We start from the raw sequence: 26,146 nt of genomic DNA, 5'->3' as shown, positions 1-26,146 counted from the left end.
CCAGGATTCACGGATTTGAGAGGGGCACCCGGAGATTTAGTTTCGGCTGCGCTAGCCGGTGGCCGTTTCTACCCGTTTCTGATGACATCATAACGTGTAGGTTATTTGGCCACTCGGTATATCCTCTGGTTCTTCGCATGGTGGTCGGTATGTGAAGTTTTCTTCTCTCTTTTTTTGTTGTTGTAAATATCAATATCGAAGCTGTATTTGGACATTTTACGATTAGAATGTTGACATTTTCTATCTGTATTAATTTCACGCTACGTAATATGGAATATCAACCCCAAATTTCCACTAAATTAGATTGAAACGAATCATTTGCCCGCGCTGCTGGCTGCCTGCCTCGGTCTGCGATTGCACAACTTTCAGCAATCTATCGCTGAGCCTCGCGAGAGCACTCGGGCCGCGGCCGGCCCGGCCTGACTTGCCGCGCCGTGTCATGCTGGTGGTCGTGGAATATTTCTCGAACAAAACTAAGTTTCGCTCGCTTTTATCGCACAGATAGCCTTTCCTTTTGCATGGTTTACCAGCATTAAATCAAAGAATTATTTAGATCTACATTGTTTTATTGTCTAGAATATAGTCTGTAAACAATGAAAAATAAGAAGAAGATGAAATGGAGATTTTGAAGAAGAATTGGGCCTAAAAAAAAAGAAAAAGAAAACTAGACCTAGGTAGTTGGTAGAATCTAGGCCTTGGACTCGTGCCGCCCAGTGGCAGTGCACTGCAGTACAGTGAAGCCAGGAACTAAATTATTTTGAATTGATGTCAGAAATCACATGGGTGCCTCTTCTTGATACTTTCTCGTGATGAAAACACTGTTTTTTATTCAAATCAAAATGGTCTAGATCTAGTGTTGTTGCCAGGGATGATTATTAAAACAAAATCATCGGTCATTTGTTGTTGACTTTGCTTCTTGATCATGATTGCTAACTATTTAAATGAACTCTCCTTCACCTTTACCGCATATATTATATTCCCAATCTTATTACAGGTACAAAGGTGTACGACAAGCTTCGAGAGGAATGGCTGAGGACCAGACTGGTGAACGACATTGGGATGATGTCCCCACATGCCCAAACCAGCAAGGTTGAATCATTCCACAACATCCTCCTTCACTTTTGCCCCAAGTTGCTTGTATACTCATATCAAGGGATGAAGTGCAGGTAAATTAGGCAATTAATTCATCAACATTATGCTCCCCTAATATAAATTTAACAAGAACGTCACAGAGGGCAGTGTTGTTTCTTCTTCTTCTTCTTTTGAATTTGATTTTATTGGTTTTATGTTTTAAAGTTATTATTTTCTTTTTGTTATAGCCAGGTTCTTTCTATTTCATTTTTTTTTTTTTTTTTTTTTTTAATTATTTGTAACACATGCTTTTTACACTAACACTTGCCTTCACTTATTGGAGAGTAGGTAACGAGTTTATGATGATAGACATTACATTACCAAAAAGATAAAAATCAACTGTCACAAGTATGTTATTCATGTGACCTTTATTTTTAACTTCACTCTTTTCAGATTATATTTGGCTGTCCTACATTGGAACGAAAATTGTGATAGAGCCCAGGCTGTTGATGCCGAAGGGAGCCCAGTGTACAGGTTGAAGTATCCACACTCGAAGGAAGGAGGCCACACAGTGGAGAGAGTGCTGACAGCTGGCACATGTGGTAAGTAGCCACATGTCTAGTGAATGATATCAATATTCAACAAAAGAGCTCAATTATATATAGAAATCTTTTATTACTTCATGATCAATAGAATTCAAATTAGTAGATTCTTGTGGCCTATATGCCCTTAATTTAATCTGTTGATTAAATTGATAATTATAAACATGTATTGGGTTACTTTCTGCAAATGTGTAATATTGAATAGCAAGCAGAAACAGGCATATATGTCAGTCCCCAAGTCAGTGAACTACCTATTCAGCAAAGAACATGTGCATGCCATTGGTATTTGATTGGTCATCCACCTACAAATAGTGTGTAAAATTAGGTAATTCAATATTTGTGAGAAAAAGAGTTTTCTCTTCTTATGTTCTTATTTTTCTCTTTTCTTTTTTTCCTCTTATCAAAGTGTATTTTTTTAACACCGTATAGATGAATTTTCAAGGTATAGTTTTGGATTTTATCTTGTAGGTTATGTGAAAGCCCTGATGAGAGTTGTCGTAGAACTGGTGGAAAACAGGGAGCAGCTCAGAGACAACATGGAGGAGCTACAGCCTCAACCAGCACGGAGTGCCTCTCATCATCACCCCGACAATGGAGAAGCCGTGCAAGCTTTTGAACAACATCATCGCTTTGGCGATAGAAACTAGTTCTTTTGGTGATAGAAACTATGATGAATGTGTCAGCTACCTGAACATTAACCACTGATTGTTTTATTTCAGTACAATACATGTTTTTCATAGACCCTAAATTATGTTTATGCCAGTATAATTATGGAGAGTAACATGGAAGTACTCTATGCAAGTGAGTATTGGATTCCGATTCTATGTGAGTGTAAAGCACTAGAAACTTGTCTGTAAGCTTGTACATACTTACACAAGCCAAAGTCCATGGTACACATCAATAGTCATTGGTTTTAATAGGTAAAATACTTATTAAATTTGTAAAACTTACATTTTTAGTTCAATTAAAAACAATTTCTGAAGCATATGCACTAGATTTTCATAAACACTAAGTAAATCACTGTTGATCATGAATTTGGCACCAAATATAATCTGATTTTTCTCACAGTCCTTCATCTTGGCCAATGCTTTTTGCTTCTTATTTGCAAAAAATAAAAAATAAAAAAATGCATTTTTTTTTCATCTAAACTGTTCTTATTCAAGAACCATTTGATGTATTGCACCAGATATGACTTTATTTTTTGTTTTTGATTTTTTCCCTTTTCTGCCGAGGTGAATTGTGTTATTCATTTTCAAAGTTAGTAGTTTTAAAGATCATGCCATATTATCACAGAAGAGGAAACATTGTGATGATACTTCATCGCATCCATACTTTTTTTCCTAACAGCGGTTTCCTGTTTGTCCTAAAACCTGGTTATAAAAGATTGAAAAATAATCATCCTTGCAGATATAATAAAAATAGTCATCTATCCTGTAAACTTTACATAAAATAAGGATGAATGTAATGTACATGTTGCATCAAAGTTTTTGTTCCAATGGTGCATCATTTTGAAATATATTGCACATACAGAGAAGAAAATGATTGGGGGGAAAAACCGTCAATGGGATGTTCTGAGAATATTTTGAGCAAAGGTAAACAAAAATTCATCTAAAGGAACACAAATCTTGTTTGTTTATTTCTATTATAGGTGTCTTGTAGGAAGCTTCATAATTTAAAGATGGAAATTGCTGTGAAAATGAGAGTGAGATAGAGAATGTGAAGGAAGAAGAGGGATAAAGATAGATACCAATAGGGATAGAGTGAGAGATGTGAATGTGATGGATGGAAGAGGAGAAAGAGAGATTGTGAAAGAGTGAGAGATGGGAATGTGATGGATGGAAGAGGAGAAAGAGAGATTGTGAAAGAGTGAGAGATGGGAATGTGGAGGGTGGAAGAGGAAAAGAGAGGCAGAGGGAGAGAGTGAGAGATGGGAATGTGGAGGAAGAGGAGGAGGGACAGAGTGAGAGATGGGAATATGGAGGGTGGAAGAGGAGAAGGAGGGACAGAGTGAGAGATAAGAATGTGGAGGGTGGAAGAGGAGAAGGAGGGACAGAGTGAGAGATAGGAATGTGGAGGAGGAGAAAGAGAGGAGGGACAGAGTGAGAGATGGAAATATGGAAGAGGAAACAGAGAGAGGAAGTGGGATAGAGAGATGGGAATGTGGAGGGTGGAAGAGGAGAAAGAGAGAGGAAGAGGGACAGAGTGGGAGATAGGGTTAAGGTTTATCCTTTTTGGGAGGATAGATTTGATGCAAAATAAAGGATTTCCTGGATTTATTACGATGCTTACCATTTATCACACATTTGAAATTTCGTCAACCGCAATTCCCTTCTCTTACTCTCATTATTCCTCTGTCTATCTTTGTTGTGTCCATGCTGTTATTTCTCTTTCTCTCAATTTCGTTTTCTCTTTCAATTTCATTTTCTCTTTCTCTCCCCTTTTCTGACTCGGCAGGTTGACTGTATATGAAATGCTCAAATTATTAAAACAAATTACATTGCAGGGTGTATAACAAAAGAGAAGGAACAAGGCATGTTGTGTTTGTTTTTTTGTTTTTTTTTGTTGCTTGTTTATATAGATTTCAACATTCTTCCTCATAAGAAATCGTTGCTTGATCACAGTTTTGCAAAAGTTCGAATATCAGCTCTTGGAAATTAGAATCAAATGTCGAGATCAAAGTTCATAGCAACCATACCATCATGAGAAGTTCAAACAATAGTATTTGTGATGAATATGAAGATGAAAGCCGATGATCACAAATAACGTACAGAAGATGGCTGACAATCACATAGAAGATGACAGTCATTCAAAGTTCGCAAGACAATAGTTGATGTTACATCCTCATCTCAACCGACGCAGGATGGTCCCTTTGTACTGACCACGTCCATCAGGATACGCTTCCATTATTGAGGCATGGACACATGCTGGCAGTTGCACCCTGATGTCCTTCCCGAGCCAGCCCCAACACCATCTCACGACTTTCCTGTACGCCACATACCTGTATTTTCTTTAAAATAAAAAGCAATAAAAAAATTTCATTATTTTTCTTAGGATAGATGATTTGATGTCAAAATATTAATTCTTTATTAATTAATTCAGGAAAATAAAAATGATTAAAAAAAACTAAAATGACCAAGGGTTAGTCATTGTTTGTTGGGCGGTGGGGGGCAACATTCAAAATCGCATATAAAGTTTGTGTTTCATAACTACAGATTATTGGGGGGGGGGGGGGGGGGGGTAACATGCTAAAACTCACAAATCGGTGGTCATTCTTGCCTATTTGTATACATTTCCTGAAAAAGTGCCCCGAAGCACCTGCAGATAAGGCAGCTATACACCAGTGGTCACCAGGCAAGAATTTTGGTCAAAACTAGTAATTCATCGTGCGGTGACTCAATTCGTTTTGAAAAGTTTCACCCAATAAACTTTCAAAATCAATCCATTTATTTTTTTGCCCTTGCCAAAATGATGAAAAGGAGAAACATAACTTACTCATTGTTCCTGTCCCCAAATGCTTTGGCTGCTCGGCGCCACCTATCTGTGTACTCCATCCATCCGATGTACAATGTTGTCGCATTTAGGATGGCCGGCTCAAACTCCTCAGAATCCACCAGACAACTTGAACCCTGTCGATCAGCCTCTGCCTTGACCTCAGCAATTTCCTGACAACAGACACAATCACCTTCATTGAAAGATGGAGGCACACGACATCTTCCACATGTACACCTTGAAATACAGAAAGATTCAAACAAAAATCAATACACCTACTATAATTTTATAAATATTTTATTACAGCTTCCTGATAAATATAAAAATGACATCGTTCTCGTAGTCGTAGTATGGTAAGAGTGCCCAAGGCAGTGCCTATGTCTGCGCACCCACGTAAATGCGCGATATTTATAGAACAAAACATCAAACTGACACCAATTTTCAATCTTAACCTCAACAATTCATCATAGATACCAAAATTTGTGAAAATAATTGGGAAGATTAAAAATGAGTTTTAGCAAGTTTCATTTGCCACCCTGAAAATTTCAATCATTGTCAAAAAAGAAAAGTCTGAACAGGGGGTTGTCCCTGGTATGAAACTTCACTGTGCTTGATTGAATTGCGTGCAAAATAGTGAGTGCGCAGACATGGGCACTTTTCAGTTTTGCTACACAAAATGACGAGCCCGTCTGAAATTCGTTAAAAAAAATTGTTCTTGTGAATAATTTGTCGAGTTTTTTTGTTTCAGTAATCATTAGAATATGAAGAACGGAATAACAATGATGATTCTAAAAATAATATCTTACTGTGTAATGAAATCGAGGTCGAATTTTAGGTGCGCAGACATAGATCTAGAGAATCATTCTAACAAGTTAACTTTAGAATTAGACATGCCATTTATGACCGAGTCTAGAGATCTACGGTATTTGATTTCAATTTTTGGGGGGAATAAATATTTAGAATGCACAACAAATTCAATAAGCTTAATTACCAATCCTCGACATTTTCATGAAGCCGATTTGCGTTGTTGGCCCTTCCAGCATCGCCAACATTTTGCCCAGGTTCACCACGAGGTAAAGGCTCATACTCCCACTCGACGATACGCCCGTGTTCTCCGGCGTCTGCATCACTTGAATCGCTGTCGGTATCACTGCTGCTGCCACTGTCCGGACTGTCACTACTACCACTGACACTGTCATTTTCACCGCTTTCCCCGCAACTGCCATCCTCCTCACACTCAAATTCCATAACTAAATCATCTTGTGCATCTGCCCTGACGACTGGGGTAGCCATTCTCTTTAGAAAGACTTCTCAAAACTTCTCAAACTTCAATCGATAAAAAGCAGAACGGATTCACGGTACGCAAAATCAATGTAGATCTCGAACATCGCGCGGCGAAGAATTATAGCAAACAATTCGAGTCTACACGGAATGACGTCACCCAAGTCCGTGCGGCGCGGGGGCTCTTGACCGAGGCGAATTTGGGAGGGGGCGGCAGTTGTACTGTAATTTTCATTTTTCTCAGTAATGAAAGGGTATTTAATTTTTTCTTTCTTGTATTTGTATTTTGTGTTTCATTAGCCGTCTGTGGATGTATGGTTGTGTACGCTCCGGTCAAGGTCTTTAAATGCATTAATTTATAAATTAAATCGGTGTAGTGCGACAGATAGCTCTACCAAACAGTATCTCTTTGGCTTTACTACATCAGTGCGGATCTATATGCCATATTGATGGCGACGTACCGAAGGACAGGGTAGGGAATCAAACTCCGCGGGTGATCGAGTTAACTCCCTTTCTATCGGATTTCTTTCATGTAAAATCGCTCAAAACGAAATGAAAAAAAAAATAAAAGAAAGAGAGCGAAACCAGGGGAGCAAGGACAAAAGCAAAATTTAGTCTAAAGTTTGGGCAGACATTTTTACCTTGCTATTAATTGGTGAATGGAGAAGATAGAAGTAAGTTGATGACCAAGTTTCATCAAATCATTATGCATGTTTCTTCTTATTTTTCTGTTTCTTTTACTTCTTCTTCTTGACAATTAGTTTCGCTGCGGATTTTTTGCTTTTATTGAAAACGATGAGCTAGTGAAGGTATATATTAAGCATACAAAATAAATGATCAAATTATCATATTTCATCAAACTTTATACAATTATTTGGAAAGTATACTAGACAGTATGACAGCCCAAACAAATCTTATGAAATAGATGAACATAAATCTTCTCTACCCTCGTAAAGACCATTCAGCTCCTACACAAATTTTTACTTCACTTCCTATTGTTCCTGGTAGGCCTTCCCCTTGTGAAAGAATATGTTTGTTATGCTATAAAAATAATAGGCGACGAGTATACTAGCTGGAATTTGATAATATATATGGGGGAAAAGAAATTGTTGATTTAAAAGTATTACCCCTCCACATTTAAACTTAAAGATACTATGTCCCTTTTGCTGCCATCATCAAATTATGTAGGACTTTGCAGGAATTATTAATCATGTATGTCCTACCTGTGAAATTTAAACGTTAGCAGTGTCCCAATCATGGGCGTAAATCCTTACGTAATACCTATTGTTCAGGGGGATGATCTATTCATTCATCCTCCCTGAACAATAGGTATTACGTAAGGATTTACGCCCATGGTCCCAATATTCGAATTATGCAAGGAAACCTGTTGACTTGCTATACTTTACTGTCAGACACTATTTAGTGACTGACTAGCTTTTTTCTTCTTTGGTAAAAATATACATAAAATAAGCTGTAAAGGGTATATATAAGCATTTGTCTACATCAATAACCCACTTCTTGAAAACTGATTGAATCTTTGCGCAGCACAAAACGTACGACCTTTCGGTACCGACTCGGTAGCACTAATAGTCGTTATTTTCCCATTTGTAGACATTTTCAAGCCCCCCCCCCTCCCTTTTTTTTGGGGGGGGGGGGTGTTCTAAATTAGTATTATCTTTCAAATGCCGTTGGAATTTAACCTTTTCATTTTTTGGGCTGCAAGTGGGACATAGTATACCATGCTAATGCTAATATAAGGGGTAAAAAAATCATAAATTTGTCCAAATTCATACTTTATGTTTCAATAAATATATAAATTCATTTCCCCATGTATCATTTTTTGAACTCCTTTATTGATTCATCTTTTTGTTGGTATTGTTATGTGCTGATGGAGAAATATGTTATAATACTGTTCACATACTTGTTAAATGACAATTGCTGTGTTCCTGATGGCCTCTTGTTATCGAAAGTTTTTTAACAAAGAAATAAACTTGAAACTTGAAGAAAAAACTTGCTTCAATCATGATAATAACATAATTAAGATGATTACAAAAACAGTTTTGCAATTAAAGCCCGTCTGTTACAGTTTGGCCAAGAGGATTAGACCTCCATGCAAGGTCACAGGCAGGTGGTTATCTCATCAAATCAGCTCTCAATTAACATAAGAAAGAAACAATCATGGGGGACCAACCGGCACCGATTAGGCATTGTTTGCTATAAAGAGGGCGCAAGTGCAGTGGGGCTATTTAACAAGAAAATGGAAATCCTCATTAGGTCGATCCCCCTCCCACCTGCTCTGGCTGCTAACGTACGCTGCTCCTCTTTTATGCTTTTTCTCCTCCTTGGCCTAGCTCACCATCACCATCATCATCATCATCATCGTCTCCGTCACCGTCATCACCATCATCATCATAATCATCATTATCGTCATCATCATCATCATTACCATCACCATCATCATATCATCATCATATCATCATTATCATATCATCATCATTATCAGCATTATCATCATCATCATCATTATCGTCATCATCATCATCATCACCATCATCATCATCATCATCACCATCATCATCATCATCATCATCATCATTATCGTCATCATGCATCATCATTACCATCACCATCATCATATCATCATCATATCATCATTATCATATCATCATCATATCATCATCATTATCAGCATTATCATCATCATCATCATTATCGTCATCATCATCATCATCATCACCATCATCATCATCATCATCACCATCATCATCATCATCATCATCATCATCATCATTATCGTCATCATCATCATCATTACCATCACCATCATCATATCATCATCATCATCATCATCACCATCATCATCATCATCATCACCATCACCATCATCATCATCATCATCATTATCATCATAATCATTATCGTCCTCTCCATGTTTTACCTTCAATCACAAGAAGAATAACAACAACAGCAATAACAAAAACAACAAAATAACATCAACAGTAGAACAGCAATAAATCTTTACACCCACTGTTTTGGGGGCGAATTAATGTCTCTTTAGAATTTAACATTGGCCGAAATGTAAAGAGCCAACCCATTGCAAGTGATAACGATCGAGGGTACTTGTGTGTGGGGGTGTGTGCATTTTCCGCTACATGTGTGGCTCGCGGCAAGCCATTCATTCGCGAGTGTACTTTGCGCGTGCACAATTACACACAAGATTTATTATACACACTTTTATAACCGCTTATCATCAACTGTAAAAGTGGGGGTCAAAGCGGAACCTAAACAAATTTGTTAGTCAACAATTCTTTTGCCAAAACGTCAGTCCGAGGAGATTTACGGATTGATTTTCTTCAGCTTTTTCAGGGAGGAAAAAGGAAGGATTATCAATTCACCTTCCAATGCCGCGTATGCCGTCATTTTTCCTGATGGGTTTTCGAACGGTCATTTTGATCGTGTCCAAGATATGGGAGTTTTTCTGTTATCAGATCCGGAAAAACACACGGAAGGTACTATCATTATCTCGTTCATCCTTTTTCATGTTTGTTTTGGATGGGAGTCTAACGTTACTCTGCACGTAATACGTGCAGCATTTGACATGTTTGAATATTTTTGTTAACTTTACTTCTTCAGCATGTTTTTCTTTTCTTTTGAGTTTTGGCTTTGCTTACTTGGTAATGGTAGTCGGTGTTGCATGTTTATTTTGAATTCAAATTAAATTTAAAAAGTTAAAAAGAGTGGAAATTTGAATGTAAAAATTCTCAAAAAATGTGTGATGTAGAGGGCGCTGGTCTAAGAATAAGGACTGTCCGCAGAAACGAGGAAATCCTCATAAACTAAACTGGGACAAAATGCGTCCTAAAAAATAAGGATCGTCCACATTTTTGCAGACGTTTTTTTCTTCTGCGGTTTCAGGTTCCCAAACTGCGCGCTGGCAATGCGAAAAGCAGATTCCGCGTAAATACAACCAGTTCACCGTCTACCTTTATGGATTGTCCATCTTCCCGAGGATTTATTGCAGTAGTGTACTTTTGTATCGATTTTTTTACCCGTAAGTAACTCCGGCGTGGAGATACCCTACTAAAACATACCAAAAAATCAACTTAATCTTGATTAACGCAAGCCTGTGTGAAGTTATCAACTGTATTAATCAACTTCACGCATGCTTGCACGCCCGCACCCTGGCCCTTCGTCGATGCGGTACGGTATGCGATTGTATTGTAATTGTGCAGTGGTTTACCGTGTAACCTGTCAGAAAAAGATTATTATTAAGTCTTCGTTTTTAGGAAAAATACTCCCCAAAAGATGTAGCGAGTTTATATCATGACCACTATTTGAACAATTGATGAAGATTAAGTTGATTTTTGGTATGTTTTAGTAGGGTATCTCCACACCGGAGTTACAGGGTCAAAAATGGATACAAAGTACACTAGCGCAGGATTTATCGCTCGTAATGTGAAAGTCTCTGTACAAAGTCAATGTAAAATGCATCAAGAAAATCATCGCCCGTATTTGACATCGCCACTTGGGGGTCGGGAATCAGAATTGTCAGCAAAAATGTGGCAATCCTTATTTTTTCGAGCGCGTATGTCCGCGTTTACGAAGACGATCCTCGTTTATGCGGACGATCCTTATTCTCGGACCAGCGCCCCTACAGTATACTGGTAGAATTTTGTATTTATGAAAAGTATGAGTATGATACAGACTAAACCAAAAATGTATGTCTCTTTCGTTTGTTAACCTCTTATTTGGGTAGGGTTGGCTCCTTTCTTTAGAGACAGAAGCCGACCATAGGGTCTGCTCTGGAAACTTTGGTGGAACAATTTTGCCACCAAACTTTCGACTAAAATATCATTTTAGAAGATTCATATCCAATGCATTTATTCCTGAAAATTAGGCCTAGGCTAATATACTTTGGTCGAACAAACCATATTGACTGTATGATGCATTTAAGTGTCTTTTTTCCGGGTTTCTACTTCGAAATTGAACCTCGTGTTGAAATTCTTGCAGCCGTATTTTAAACTGTTACTGTCAATGGATGATGTCATCTTCCTTCATGCGATTTGCTTACCTTCCACCGTTCTACATGTTCCTGATTATGCGCTAACCTGCGTTTTACTTAACAAAAACACTGACCTCTCACGAGAGTAGAAAGGAAAATTATACAGGTTGTGAAACATAAATTGTCTGTTTTGGGGTCGCCAACTTGATGCTTACTTTACGGTAATAATAGTTTGTAAAGGCGCATGCGTAGGGAGTTTGTTAATTCAACAAACTCCATGCATGCACCTTAGTACACTTAACTAATCGCTATTATCGTTACTAACTTACTATCGTAAAGTCGATTGAACCTTGCTAATGAAACAAGGTGGCCTTTTTTGGTCACTTCCTGCAAAAATAAGAAACACAGTTCAAGGGGAGAAAATTGAATTTTATAGACAGTGTCTTTCTATGCAGTTGATTGTGAAAGCAGGTTTGACAATATTTTCAATAAAAAGAATCTCTCTAAAAAGAAGAGAATTCTTGGTATTCTGTTATAGTAAAGTTCTTTTTTTTATAATTTTTATGATATTCAAGTGTGCTCATGATTTCTAAAATGGTGCAGTGTGACTCATTCCTGCAGAACCAATTTTGGATTACAAACAAATACATTGTAAGAGCTTTTCAGTCACTCACATTTATATTAAGACTAATATCTGTAATGCTATCCGTCATGTGATTTATTAAAAGAAATGAATGTCATTTTCAGATGTGATGACTGAGCATTACAGTATGTTCCCAAAGTTCATTAAGGTGGTTAATGTTTGTACGAGTGTGTGTGTGTGTATTTAATCAAACAAACTTTTAAGGACTGATTCTGCATTCTGTACTTGGCTTACTGTATGTGTATGTTGGAGATAATATGGTTGTATTTAACCCTAAAGTTGGAGCTGCCTTACATTATAATCCAAGATGGCGGCCCGCATGTTTTGCCTCTTCTCTTAGACCAATATTATTAATTTCAAAGTCATGAAAAGGCACGAAACATCAACAAACATGGTCTACAACAACTCCAAATGACAAAATAATCCCAGCTATTAATTTTTTTTGAGCACTTGATAGCACAAAACTTGAAAATTTTCGGAATTTAAAAAAAAAAAGTCTGCCAATTTTTTTTCTGATCATTTTTTTTGATTGGCGATCAGAAATTATTATCCGATCACACCTGATCGGCTTAAGATCGGTTTCCGATCTGATCATAGGTTACAGGCCTACAATGTAGTTGTATTACCGGTAATTGTTTTGTTAGAGAATGATTTATGCTTCATGTGATCTGTTAAATTCTGAACTTTGCTCACTTTATTCTGTGCTGTGCAGAACTGCAGATTCCCGCATGTTGATTCAATCTAATCAATCATTTCATGTGTCAATCAATGTTACTTATCTGGAGGTGTAAGTCCATACTCTCAATGTTTAAGTTTGTCAATTTGTTTATGTTCACTGTACAATAGTTCAGGGAAAAAATTACTTTAAAAATTTGGGGGGCTACTTTTCAAGCTTGCTTGCATGAAAATAACACTCTTTAATTTGTTTTGCATTGAACTCTATGCAAAATTTGGGGCTCTTTTAAGACTTTCAGGGACTCTTTTGGGCATTTCGGGGGCTAATTCGCCCCGAGACCCCGTGTATTTTTTCCCCTTAAGTTCACAGTTAAAGACCCTTTCCGATGAAAAAACAACTTTAATTAATGGAAACGTGAATGAACATAGAAAATAGAAAGGAATACAAAATATTTTCCTTTTCAGTATTGCACAACAGCAAATTGAAAGCTCATTTTACTGATTTTAGTTTCACTGTGTGACATGTGATTGTGATATAATTTGCTGTTTATAGAGGCTGCATATTTTTTAATGTGCTGCAGTGACAACAGAAGGCCTACTGTACATGTACGTAACTACTGACAAACTTGATTTTATGTATTTAGTATATGGACAAAAAAAGGAAATTGTAAAGAATTTTTGGAGCACATGATTTTGATTCTGTTACTGAATTAGTCATATTTCTATCATGATCATCACATTTACGGGGAATGTGTGATTGTGAGACTGAATTGCATACAGCCCAGACAAAGCCACGGCTACGTATACGACAGCCAACTAAATCCACTTAATCTCTGCCCTTGCGCTGTTGCCAAGTTCTTTATTTTGGGTAGTGAAAATGAGGAGAAATAATTTCACATTTCCGCTCATCATCAGATCTAATTATGACCCTCTTCTTGCCTGCATTTCACAACTTCTGAATCTTGAGACTGAGTGAAAGTGCTTACAGTCTAAAATAATAGTGGAAATGGTTGACTTTGTGTCAATAACTTGTCAATAACTACTTTGATTTGATTATAAACATAAATGTACTTGTGCAGTGAAACCTGATTATAAGGGTCGGCAGAAAAACAGTCTTTGTAGAAAGGTGGTGTGTACATTTATGTACAGATCCTCATTGAGCACATGCGTCAATGAGAAAAGGTGATCAAGTCTAGGGAAACAGAAAATGTGGTCTCTATAGGCAGGTGGTCTTTTTATACAGGTTTCACTTTACCACGTTTCAACTTGTCAAAAGTGGGCTGCTACATGTACATGTACATGTACATTGTACATTACATACACATTGTGATAATCAGCGATCAAATTATATTTCAACCCCTTGCCACTGTGAATAAAGCTGGAGTGCTCAATTCTGCTCATGATACCGCCATGTTTATTCAGGGATAAATAACAATGAGTAAACAAATACAAAGGGACAAGATTCTCTCAGCCTTTTGAACTTCACTGTAGATTTATGATTAATGGTAAATACTCTCTTGATGTGTACTGTCCATGGTAGAGGGTGGGTGGGGGGGGGGGGTAGAAGACAGCGTGTGCCAATTGTTGTTGCTTTTCTGGATCCGCATTCTTGTTGTGTAGCATTTTTGTTCACCTGCATCATTTTCAGGGAATAAATTTCAGTTTCGATATTGTGGACAATACAGCTTTGGTATAGATTTACACGGTCCATGCACATTCCCAGGTACATGTATTAAGGCGAGCAAACACTTCCTTCTTGGCTTAATTAATCCAAGTTATTGTATTATGTTAACATTGCAAGAAGTCCTGTTTAAAGATAAAGTTGAGTTCTGATCATGCAATTGCATTGTGAAAGAAACGTTGTGGAATCGATCAGGAAAGGTTGATCATCTAGCATCTAACATCTGCAAGGTTCTGGAATCATCAAAATGATAAGAAATTTGGATTATTCTTCTTAATTTAACAAGCACTATACACAGAAAGTTGTATATGGGACTACCCTATATCTCTCACAGACCATGAGAGAAACAAATTTACCAAATATATGAATTAGTAGGCGGTTTCCCGGCAAATTTGTTATCATCATGTATTAGTCAAAACATATTCTTTCACATGATTGGTAATGAGAGCTTCCATTTCATTTTTTTAAATTGGGGCGTTTCCAATACTGGTCTTTACCTTTAATGATTGATTTATACCAGGCTTAAATATTATTGAAAGTATGTTTTTGTTTGATTTCAAGTCAATTGTACATGTAAGTGTAAGCTCCAATAGGGCTATTAATTATCAAGTACCAGTGTGCTATTTGTATGAACCAACTAAAATTAAATAAGTTATGAAGTTGATGTACTCTACAATGTAAGTGTAGCTGGTAATATGTAGGGCCAAATACTGCACTTGCCCTCTTATGAATTTGTGTTTACCTAATTTTTTTTTCTCCATTATATTTAATAATCTCTTAATACACTGTACATGGTATCCATGTTGTTGCCCCCATAATCTTCCAAGTTATCCTCTTAAGGACATTTTCTAATATTTGAAGAAAGCCTCCTGATGATGACTGAAAACGATATAAAGGTTGTCACTGTACTTTTAAATCTATTAAAAATGTGTAAATAAACACTTGTTATTATACCTGTTCATAATTCCTTCAACTTGCTTGCTTTTTTTTTCTGCAGGTATTCGAGTATCAGACGATTCGATATGACACAGCTCCTCTTTCACCACTTTCCAGTCACAAACTTTGTAAGTTATCTTCATTTCATTTCAAATGAATTGTAGGCATAGGCCAGTGTGTATAAAACGGGTGGGGAGGGGGGGGGTGGGATAGTGAAAATTAAAAATAACAATGGGCAGTGAAGTGCCTTAATAACCACACATTCAGTCACTGAAGTGCATGAATGATGTATTCAGATAGCAAATGCCCAAATAACTTCATATTCAAGCAGCTGAGGGGGGGGGGGGGGAGGATGAAAATTATAATCTGGCAGCGAGGTGTCCAAATAGTATTGTATTTGGGCAGTAAGATACCCAAATACATGTTGATGTTTGATGACAAAATAACATTGAAATACCTTAAACAAGTTTTCTCATTTGTTTAGTACATGTAAGTAATGCAATTCTATAGCATAGCAAGTCCTATGGGCCAGCCTGGTTATTAAGAAACCACTCAGTCAGTGTCTTACTGTCTTTACACTATGAATATGACTGACAAAGAAAGCAGACAAAATATACAGTTCCTCAGGTAGACAAAGGAACATCCCTTCACTGCTATTATGTACATGTACAAATGTGTAGAACAGGTGTCACATGCATATTCACCATTTTACATAATATCAGTGAAGGGATGTTCCTTTGTCTACCTGAGGAACTGTATATTTTGTCCGCTTTCTTTGTTCGTCATATTCATAGTGTTAATAAGGCAGTGTGATTGAAAGTGAATTGATTGGGCAAAGGGCCTTTTCCCTACACATCTCGTTAGAGAGCCCACCAAGGGCATTGCACTATTAGCACATTGCCCATGGGATTCAGAGCAAGAAAGGTGTTAACTCTAAATTGCTTAAGTATCGCATTTAAGCAGTTATTTTTTGCTGGGGGGGGGGGGGTATTTTTACGAATTTTGTGAATCACTCATTGATCATGAATTTCAACAAAACACTCTGGAGAGTTTTTTTTTTTTTTTTTTTCTGGAAAAGTTGATGATAGTGCTACAGTGCTACATGTACATGTACATTGTATATTGGAAATACAGGGGCAATCTTGTTTACATGTATACATGTACATGTACAGTATGCCCTGTAATGTACATTTAGTTTGACATATAAATAATACATGCAGATTCATACAAAAAAATTGAATGCTTTTACAAGTGATATTTGATCAAACTAATGGTGTACTACAATCCACAGTGTTACTTGATCAAAGATGCCTAAATACAAAATAAACCATACTCATCAAATTTAAACATATTGTCCTTCGGTCCTTTGCATCAGTGACACGCTGAGGGATGTGTAAAATAACAGGGTTGTAATCAAACGATGTACCGTCCCGCTGGGGTTTGATAAACCCCGGGGATCGGAGAGAAACCATTGATTATTCTGGATCAATCGCACAAGTGCATCAGGCTCGGGCAAATATTGTCAGCTGTAATCTGAGAAACTGTCCTGTACAGGTGTACAGCGCACATATCTCTATTTCGCCGCCTTGCCGTCCCTTCTCATTCTCATAATAGTGATGGACTATCCTACTGTACAGTACATGTACAGTGTACATGGGCATGGCTCCGATCAAGGGCATGTTTTGTCCCCTCTTTTGGTATTAATTCAAGATCAAATACATCTTTAAATATAACCAAATAAGAGTTGGTTACATTCAAAGGAAATAAAGGAATTTTAGCTTTGGTATGACTATGACATGTCACAAAATGGAAGCTCCGTTATTTTTTCATGTGAGCCACTTAATGATGTTTTAGGCCTGTCTTCATTTTTGTTTAATCAATATTCATATAACCATGTTGAAGAAAAACATCTCAAATTTTAATGATGACTTTAGTGACCTGTAAACCTATATGAAGTCATTCTTTCTACCTGCACCCCCCCCCCCCCCAAAAAAAAAATTCTACTTTTTTTTGCAATTTAGGGGCTCATAAATAAAGACCCTTGTTACTGTCAAGCCATGCATGTACATGTACATCGACACTGTAAACAATTATACATGTATTTGTATTTGTATTTGTCTTGTACATTGTACATGTATTTGTACATACATTCTGGCCTGCTTCAAAGGATGATACAAGATAATTGCCTTGAACAGGAAACCACTGCATAGGGCGATGCGTTCAATGACATACATGTACAGCGAAACAAACTGCAAGCCGTCCGATTCTGCAAGGATATTGTGAAACTTCCCCCTTAATTGGATGAGAGAGAAACCGTGTCTAGCCAAGGTCTAGCCATGTCATTTGTGTATCAGGATATCCATGTGGATTATTGTACTTACACCTGTAGTGGATTTAGAGAATGGAGATCTTCTTTTTTTTCTAGGTCATTATCTTGACTGTTTGTTTTGTTTGCAATGTAAAATCAGTGTCTTTAAACTCCTTGTCATTATTTTTGTTAAGTAATTATGATGATGATGGTGATGTATATTTCATATGTACATTGTAGGTTTATTTGTATTTTTTTGTTTGGTTTAATATGTAATTGTTTATCATTGTATTTTGTTTGTTGAAGCCCATAGAGACTTGGTATGGGTATTTTCAGTTGTTAACTGTTTAAATATTTTATATTTTGTTGAGTGTGTGCAGTTATCATCCAAAATTGTACATGTACGTACATGTACACAGGCATATTTTTTTAATGTATCCACATACATGTAGGTACATGTACATGTAAAACTGAAATTCTGAAAATTGTACCTTATACAAACCTGTTTACCAATTAACAGTACATCGCAAGTCAATTCAGTGTGAGGGCCTATGCGTACAGTGTACATGCTAGATTTTACTGCATCATTCTAATTTCTACCGAGCACAGCTCACTTCAAATGATTGAAATATCTGTCATTGCACAGACTGCTTCTGTTAATGCGTTTGACCTGCCGACTCACCGTCTGTAGATCCAGTAATTAATAAGCCATCCATTCTGATATAATCACGTGCACTACTTACAGTGTACTACATGTACAGTAGTTAAAGGGAAAGTCCACCATGCTATTAAGGATAAAGTTGAGTTCTGGTCATGCGATTGCATTGTGAAAAAAACGTTGTGGAACCGATCAGAAAAGGTTGATGATCTAGCATATAGTATTGGTGTGTACTGCAAGGTTCTGGAATCATCAAAATAATAAGAAATTTGGCCCAGCCTTGGTAAAGTTATAAGCACTGTACACAGAAAGATGTACTGTATATGGGACTACGTGATACGTGGGCGATATATCTATCAGGTCTAAATACTGTAGATATACTAATTTACCAAATATATCAATTAGTAGGCGGCTTCTCGGCAAAATTGTATCATCACGTATTAGTCTAAACATATTCTTTCACATGAATGGTGATGAGAGGGGGGCGTTTCCAAAACTGGTCTTTACCTTTAAGTTGGTTTTAACAGAAGAAGGAAATGAGAGAAACAGGCCAGTGAAAGTTGGAGCAAAAGCCGATTAAAATATAAGAATGTTGTACATATTGGAGGGTGCACAATCAATCGAACACAATATGGCAACTCTGTGAAGTATCTTGTAAAGGTCCCCTCCCATTTTTCCTGTACTACAGTAATAGACTTCAAAATTCTATATTTTCCCTTTAAAAAAACGTAGACTTCCCCTTTAAAGGTACTATGTCCCATTTGCAGGCCAAAAAAATGAAAAGGTTAAATTCCAACAGCATTTGAAAGATAATACTAATTCGGAACTTCCCTTAAAAAAAGAGGACTTGAAAATGTATTTAAGTGGGAAAATAACGACTATTAGTTGTCGAATAATTACTGACTTTCACATTATAATGGACAATATTCCTTGCTGTAAAAACTGCCATCGTTAAAATATATTATGTGAATTGCACTTTTGGGGGCGAATCACTTTTCTTTAATTTCCAGACAGTCAACCTTATGGATTCATCACTGTGTACTTAACCATCCCACTATATTGACTTTGCTCCATTTTCAACAGCATCTGTACTCAAGGCTGATACCAGTGTATAAATGGTAAATGAGACTAAATGGGATAGAAGATTATGTGGGAGTGCGTTGCCAATTTGTTGACATGCCAATACAGGTTATCGACCTTTCGATAGGAAACACAAGGTTTCTTGTGCATTCCAGACACACTGAGGACATCCTTACCAATCCCATCCTTCAAGTGATACGCCCTTCCATTGATTTCTTGTATTTCTTCCAGGAGGTATTAGAACTTGAGCAAATCAGTTACATGTATGTTGGATCACAAAACATTTATTTCTCTCTTTTGCTGCTCATGTACAGTGTACACAACGTGAATGTTTTGGCAAGTTACATAATTTAGAAGTCGGTATAGGGACCCCCCCCCCCCCCCCCCAAGTGATACGCCCTTCCATTGATTTCTTGTATTTCTTCCAGGAGGTATTAGAACTTGAGCAAATCAGTCATGTTGGATCACAAAACATTTATTTCTCTCTTTTGCTGCTCATGTACACAACGTGAATGTTTTGGCAAGTTACATAATTTAGAAGTTGGTATAGGGACCCCCCCCCCCCCCTTTGAGCCCTACTTTCTTTATATTACAATGTCCAATGTACAGGATTCTGGTATCAGGCAGATTTTGGGTGAGGGAAGTGCCCCTTTGACAGCCCCTCCATATTACATGATCCTGGTGTCAAAAAGGCAGATATTTGCCATGGTGAGGGGGAGGGGGGAGTACATGTAGGAATTACCCCTGTTGTCCCCTACCTCCCCCATATTCCATACATGGTCATGTTGTTATGGTATCAAGAAGGCAGATTTTGGCCAAAAGGAGTGCCCCCTTTTATCTCTTTGCCCCTATCTGCCACAGGGGCCTAATCCTGACAAATCCACTTCAGTAGCCTTGCATGTAACATAAATACATTAGACCTGTTTCCATTAGCTCAAGATTGCCAAATAACCCGCTATTGGAACTCTCCCGATCGCAAATTTTCCTGCTAAATTGCATCTTCATCAGCCCGCAGTTTCAATTAGCGGGATATTTGGTCGAGATGATTATCCCAAGATATCTTGGGCTAGTTTGCAAAATATCCCACTATTTGTCCGGTGCGTCCTCACCAGCCCGAAGACTCGTACTATGCGCGAACGCTGAGCAAAATATCTCGAGCTCGAGTTTCAAGTTTTAAGGTTAAGTCTCGAGCTGATGAGGACGCGATTTGTCACTTCAAGATTATTTCCCAAATCAGAAATAGCAGGCTATTTGGCAATCTTGAGCTGATGAGGACAGGCCTCATGAAACATAAATACATTGGCATGAGCAAAGCCTCGAGGTCAAGTTATAATAATGCACTTGATTGGGGCTTTGAAGGACATCATGAGGTTTCTGAAAATAAACAGATTATAAATGTACAGTATATAGGACAGTACTAAATAAAGTTGCATGTCCTGTGTACTTCCTTGTTTCATGGTACTGATGTAAGGCCAAGTATTGTATAAAAATAAACCTGTTTTGCGACTGGATTCTTTTTTTTTAAAGGAGGAAGCAGACTTTTTATTTTTTATTTTTTAAGACGGCTGCCATTAGAGATTTCCGGCAATCCCTTGTGAGTTTGCTATGAATGAAATGTAACAAATTATGTTGGTGTTGAGCCCCGCATTGATGTTTGTGTACTTTCGTCCATAAAGCCTGCTTTATGGTACATGTACTAATTCAGTTGTAACGTTCTTGCCTTGTCCAATACCGGAGACTTTATACTTTTGCACAATTTACAAAAAAATGAAAGTGGTTATGATATATACAGTCAAACCTGTTTATTGAGGCCATCCCGAGGGAAACAGAGAATGTGGCCAATGTAGACAGACCTGTGACTTTCTAGACAGGTTCTACGACACACATTTCTCTCTCACAGGAGACAAAATGCATGGCTTCTATGTACCAGGCCTGATAATTACCCGATTTAAAGCGGTTTCCAAATTATTTTATTTTCTTCCTGATTTTTTTTTGTTCTTCCCCCGTTTATCCCTATTTTCCTGATTTTTCCCTTATTTTCCCTATTCTTCCCTATTTTTCCTGATTTTTTCCCAATTTTCATACTCAAAGGGGGGGGGGGGATGTTGTTAGATGCCATTTTTTTTCTTCTCTGAATCCTCTTCTTTTTTTTTTACTCAAGGCGTGCATGGTTGAGGGGGGGGGGAATTTTTTTTTTTAGTGCTCATTTTCACCCCTGTTCTATACACAGATGTACATGTATATATTTTCTAATACAATATATCCAGGGGGCATTTCACACTGAATTTGTTGATTTTGCTGTGACTCATACAATTTTTGTGAGATAATTAACTAGATTCCATCACAAAATTGTCCTTAATGAAATTGTCTTTGGAGGTCACAGAGGCAATTTAGTGGTTTTCCGGTAAAGAGAATTTTTAATCATGTTGTGTGCAGTGAGCTACATGATAATTTGTATTATTTGGAAAAGGTTTTATAACATACCCCTGTACTAGTAGTACATGGGCATAATTGTATACATACATGTACATGTACAAAAATTATACATTGGTTTATTTGCTGGTTCCTTTTTTTTCATACCATGAATACTGCCTCAAAGACAGTAAGTAAGTAATTGATCTTTACTTCATTCATCATAAAAAAACATTATAAAAGAGTTAAAGGAAAAAATTACCAATAGAATACAACAACTACAAATATGTCATATCATATGAATGCAGAGACAGCTAGGAAGTTAGACAGTGTTCAGTTCATTCGGAATTGATAAGGTTGTGTAAAAGTAGGATTTCCCTGTTGGGATTTGTTACCGTATGTGTTTTATTGTTCTTTTTCCTCTGGAGCTCTCGTTGACTTTCCAGAGCTTTTTTAGAGTTTTCCCCAAGATTAATCACTCACCTCTTCTTTCATTTTTGTTTTTACATTGTCTCCAGCCAAAATAATACACAGGGAATTAATGAAAAAGTAGCCCCAGAAAAATGAGCCCCCGAAAGAGGAGCAAGTAGCTCAAAAAAAATTCACAAAAAATTGAAATGGAGCCCCCGAAATGATTTTTTTTTCCCTGATTGTCTCACATACATGTACAGTGTAGTTGTAATGATTAGTTTTAAACATTCCAAAATCTAAAATTGAAAGCAAAAATTACTCTCTCTCTCTCTCTCTGTCTTCTCCTTACAACATTTAGTGAAGGGGAAATCTTAGTATTTGACCTTGGCCCTGTCTTATAAAGAATGTGATTGGTCCGCATCAAAAGTCAAAGGTCAAAGCTCATTAAGTTTGCCAAAATACCTAATTATATATGCCAAAATGTGGTTTCATACAATAACGTACAGTAAGTAATGTTGTTGAGTATTTACGTCAACGTTCACAGCTCATGAAATATGAAAAAATTGCTAATTAAAAATGGCTAATTATGTACATGAGAAATAGCTACAGAAATTATGCATGCAAATTTGTGGTTTCTGTTTGATAACTTAAGTAATGTTGGGTGGATTTTGATTAAATTTCTGACGTTTAGGCCATTTGTACCCGGCGAGGGGATGCTACGCTTTTCATTGACTTGTTATCATTATTGTCTTATGGCTTCAGAGTTCAGATGTTAACATTTCAATTTGTTCTTAATTCTGTGTCTCTCTTTTTCTTCCCACAGCGTTAGTGAAGAGAAAAATCTTAGTGCTAGACCTGGACGAAACATTGGTGCACTCCAAGCATGTCAGCTCAACATTTTTACCAAATAGACCAAGTATACCTCCAGATTTTGTGCTTAAGGTAAGCATTCTGAATACTTAATTTCTAAAAAGTTTGTTTGGGTTAATTGTAGAATTTAGCGAGGCATTCCAAACAACACGCTGAAGTATTTTCTTTGATATCAGGATGTCCAAGCATTTTGAAAAGAAAAAAAAATACCTCAATTTTTTTCATAATTATTATTACTGTCACATACTGCACATGTACACGTGGAACATGAAACAGGAGTACTGTGCATGTACAATTAATAAAACCATTACTGTTAGTACTTATATATTTATATTTGTATCTTTTTTTTTTGGGGGGGGGGGCGGGATGGGATATGACAGTCCCATTTTCTTTCTTCATTAACCAAATTACTGTACCATGACCTGCACCATTAGTTACATGTATCATGATTGTTAGTCTAATATTCTATATTTTCATATAGTCTATTAAACAAAATGCTTCTTTGGGAAGATTATTCAGCCAGGGATACATGTTCAGGTTGTATCTTAAAATTGTTCTAATTGCTGTGCTACTTTCGCCAAGCAAAAATCACTACTGTGTAGATCTGTATGTATGTACTGTACCTCTATCATCAACACAATGTGTTGATATGCAAAGGGATGACATTAGGCCTGTCCTCATCAGCTCGAGATTGCCAAATAACCCGCTATTTTAACTATCCCGATCGCAAATTATCCAGCTAAATTGCATCTGCATCAGCCCGCAGTTCCAATTAGCAGGATGTTTGGTCGAGATATCTTGGGCTAGTTTGCAAAATACCCCGCTATTTGTCCATTGCGTCCTCACCAGCCTACTATGCGCGAATGCTGAGCAAAATATCTTGAGCTGATGAAGACAGGATTTGTAACTTCGGGCTTATTTCTCAAATCAAAAATAGCGAGCTATTTGGCAATCTCGAGCTGATGAAGACATACCTAATGAGATCAGTTTAGAAGACATGAGCTTTAGTTGGGTTAGGATTACATGGGAAAATGATTCGGGCTACCCTGGGGATAAATCCCGCTCTTGCAAACAGTAATTACAGTTTATGAGATGTACATGTAACTGTGTAAGGGTGCTATTTCTCACAAGTAAGTATACATGACACATTATACAACCCACATTTTAGCAATGGGAAGTGGATGTACAATGTTTGCAATATAATTATTGTTGAGCAATTCTATTTAATTACTGAGTGGGTTGTCAATTGATCTCCTGTTGTCAAGGTCATGACACCATCCGATGTGCCATACCAAGGAGATATCCCAATAATTATTTACATCTACAGGTGTATTTATCTATTCAGTGATGGAGACCACTAGTTTTATTAGGGCCTTGCTCAATTAAGAAAATATATGTATAGTACTATAGTTACTATCAGCAAGTGTACATGTATATGTACAGGGGTACATGTTTATATGTCAGGAATGCCAGCTTTCAGGCAAAAGCCTCAATTCAGGCCCTAGCGATTTATTTTCAGGCTATAGTTTAGGCTTTTTTGTGTACAAAATAACTCATTCTACAGTGTAGCTGATTTTCAGGCACTCGGATCGTTGCTAACTGTCATCCATGATATACATGTTTTTAATGTGCATGAAGTCCTTCCAACAGTAGTACTTCCAACAGTAGTACTTCATAGCTAATTGAAAATATCATACAGTTGTGTACGGTAGAATTGGGAGTTAAGCTGCGTAGCATGGGTATATTGTATGCAGCATTTTGCCTTTTGTATCGATATGTAGCCTAAGGTGTCTTTCAGAGCCAGCTGATGATGATGATGAATGCACGTCGTCTACCCAACCCTACACGAACCTGACATTTAGCTCTGGTTACAATAGAACTGCTTCAATACCTCCCCTCTTCTGGCAAACTCCCCCCCCCCCCCCCCCTGTTATTCAATTTAATCTATTGCTTCATTGGTTATAATAATGCCATTTCTTCCGTTACTCCCCCTTCCCCTCCCCCTCCCCCATTCTATCCCTCACTACTAGTACTAGTAACTACATGTACTTTCCCCTCTCTTTCTCATATTCTCCTATTCCTTACATAATAGACCTCACACAGCTTCAATTGCACCCCCCCCCCCACCGCCGTCGCCTTTCAGCAGGTACAGCAAATCCACTGCTTTAACCCCCCTCCCCCCCCCCCCCCCCCCACCACCACCATACCCCAGCCCTCTAATGGTTACAGTACATATAAACTCAATGCTTAATAACCCCCCCCCCCCCCACCACCTCTTCACTGGACCCAGTGCTTCATCAACCCCTCCCCCATTCTCTCCACTGTAAAATAGACCCACTTCATGAATCCTTTATGCTCTCCACCCTCTACCCCCCCCCCCCCCCCCCCCCCTCTCCTATCGCATCTGCTCCCCTTCACCTTTTCAATCCTGGCATTTAACACATACAGTGTATTTAATTTACTAGTGTCTCCAAGTAATGTAACTGAAACCATTGGAGATGTGATGTTCAGGCGTGACTGACCACTTCTCTTATTATCATCATTCATGAAATGCACCTTTCATTTTCATTTTCTTCCAGGTTTAACCTGCCTTGTGCATTAAGATCACTCTCAAATTACACTTCTTTGACAGCACTGATAGAATTACTTGAAAATAGTAACATGTTCATTTTGGCAAGAATAAAGAGCCCTTCTCTTAATAATTCATGTAATGACAAGATACTCATGAATGGATAGAAGGCCAGAAAATGCATTCTTGGAACCTCAAATTTATAATAGCAATAAAATACATTTAGTGATCAGAAAGACTTTTGAAGGATTGCAGGTGACTTAAAAGTAGTGCTGTAACATCACGGATATCTCCAATTCCGTTTAACCGCCAGTCAAAACCGGACGGTTTTCGGTTAAACGATTTTTTAAAAAAATATTTAAAAAAAAACGTTTTTTTTTTTTTTTTTTTTTTTTTTTTTTTTGTGGCAGACTCTTTCGTCAGCAAGCCAGGTCCGTGTGAAACAGCGGGAAGGACTT

The 26,146-nt window shown here is 37.5% G+C and overlaps 3 protein-coding genes across 3 annotated transcripts in view; 2 read left to right on the top strand and 1 right to left on the bottom strand.

The window, feature by feature from the left end:
* The first annotated feature begins 51 nt into the window (after positions 1 to 51).
* On the top strand, positions 52 to 3,292 carry LOC763613. The gene is made up of 4 exons (XM_030986916.1): positions 52 to 147; positions 995 to 1,166; positions 1,525 to 1,673; positions 2,142 to 3,292. The coding sequence occupies exons 1-4, from the start codon at positions 138 to 140 to the stop codon at positions 2,318 to 2,320; spliced, it is 510 nt and encodes a 169-aa protein (XP_030842776.1). The 5' UTR covers positions 52 to 137; the 3' UTR covers positions 2,321 to 3,292.
* Positions 3,293 to 4,217: 925 nt separating this feature from the next.
* Positions 4,218 to 6,773, bottom strand: LOC115924534. Its single transcript, XM_030986915.1, has 3 exons — positions 6,154 to 6,773; positions 5,166 to 5,399; positions 4,218 to 4,680 (listed from the first exon to the last, which is right to left on the bottom strand). The coding sequence occupies exons 1-3, from the start codon at positions 6,453 to 6,455 to the stop codon at positions 4,515 to 4,517; spliced, it is 702 nt and encodes a 233-aa protein (XP_030842775.1). The 5' UTR covers positions 6,456 to 6,773; the 3' UTR covers positions 4,218 to 4,514.
* Positions 6,774 to 9,588: 2,815 nt separating this feature from the next.
* LOC575922 (CTD nuclear envelope phosphatase 1A) overlaps positions 9,589 to 26,146 on the top strand; it is a 30,268-nt gene continuing 13,710 nt past the window's right edge. The window contains exons 1-3 of the mRNA XM_030986914.1: positions 9,589 to 9,952; positions 15,442 to 15,508; positions 23,073 to 23,191. Of these exons, the coding sequence (XP_030842774.1) occupies positions 9,845 to 9,952; positions 15,442 to 15,508; positions 23,073 to 23,191 (294 nt within the window). The 5' untranslated portion in view covers positions 9,589 to 9,844. The remainder of the gene's footprint in view (positions 9,953 to 15,441; positions 15,509 to 23,072; positions 23,192 to 26,146) is intronic.

Source organism: Strongylocentrotus purpuratus, unplaced genomic scaffold (assembly GCF_000002235.5).
Source record: "Strongylocentrotus purpuratus isolate Spur 01 unplaced genomic scaffold, Spur_5.0 spur5_scaffold_16, whole genome shotgun sequence".
In the NCBI taxonomy this organism is placed as follows: Eukaryota; Metazoa; Echinodermata; class Echinoidea; order Camarodonta; family Strongylocentrotidae; genus Strongylocentrotus; species Strongylocentrotus purpuratus.
This window is presented reverse-complemented; position numbering and strand designations above follow the sequence as displayed.

Coding starts and splice junctions, on each gene's coding strand:
- LOC763613 (XM_030986916.1), top strand. Junction 1,167..1,524: donor TATCAAGGGATGAAGTGCAG/GTAAATTAGGCA, acceptor CACTCTTTTCAG/ATTATATTTGGCTGTCCTAC. Junction 1,674..2,141: donor GCTGACAGCTGGCACATGTG/GTAAGTAGCCAC, acceptor TTTATCTTGTAG/GTTATGTGAAAGCCCTGATG.
- LOC115924534 (XM_030986915.1), bottom strand. CDS start 6,455: ATGGCTACCCCAGTCGTCAGGGCAGATGCACAAGATGATTTAGTTATG. Junction 5,400..6,153: donor CATGAAAATGTCGAGGATTG/GTAATTAAGCTT, acceptor CTGTATTTCAAG/GTGTACATGTGGAAGATGTC. Junction 4,681..5,165: donor TTTGGGGACAGGAACAATGA/GTAAGTTATGTT, acceptor TTTATTTTAAAG/AAAATACAGGTATGTGGCGT.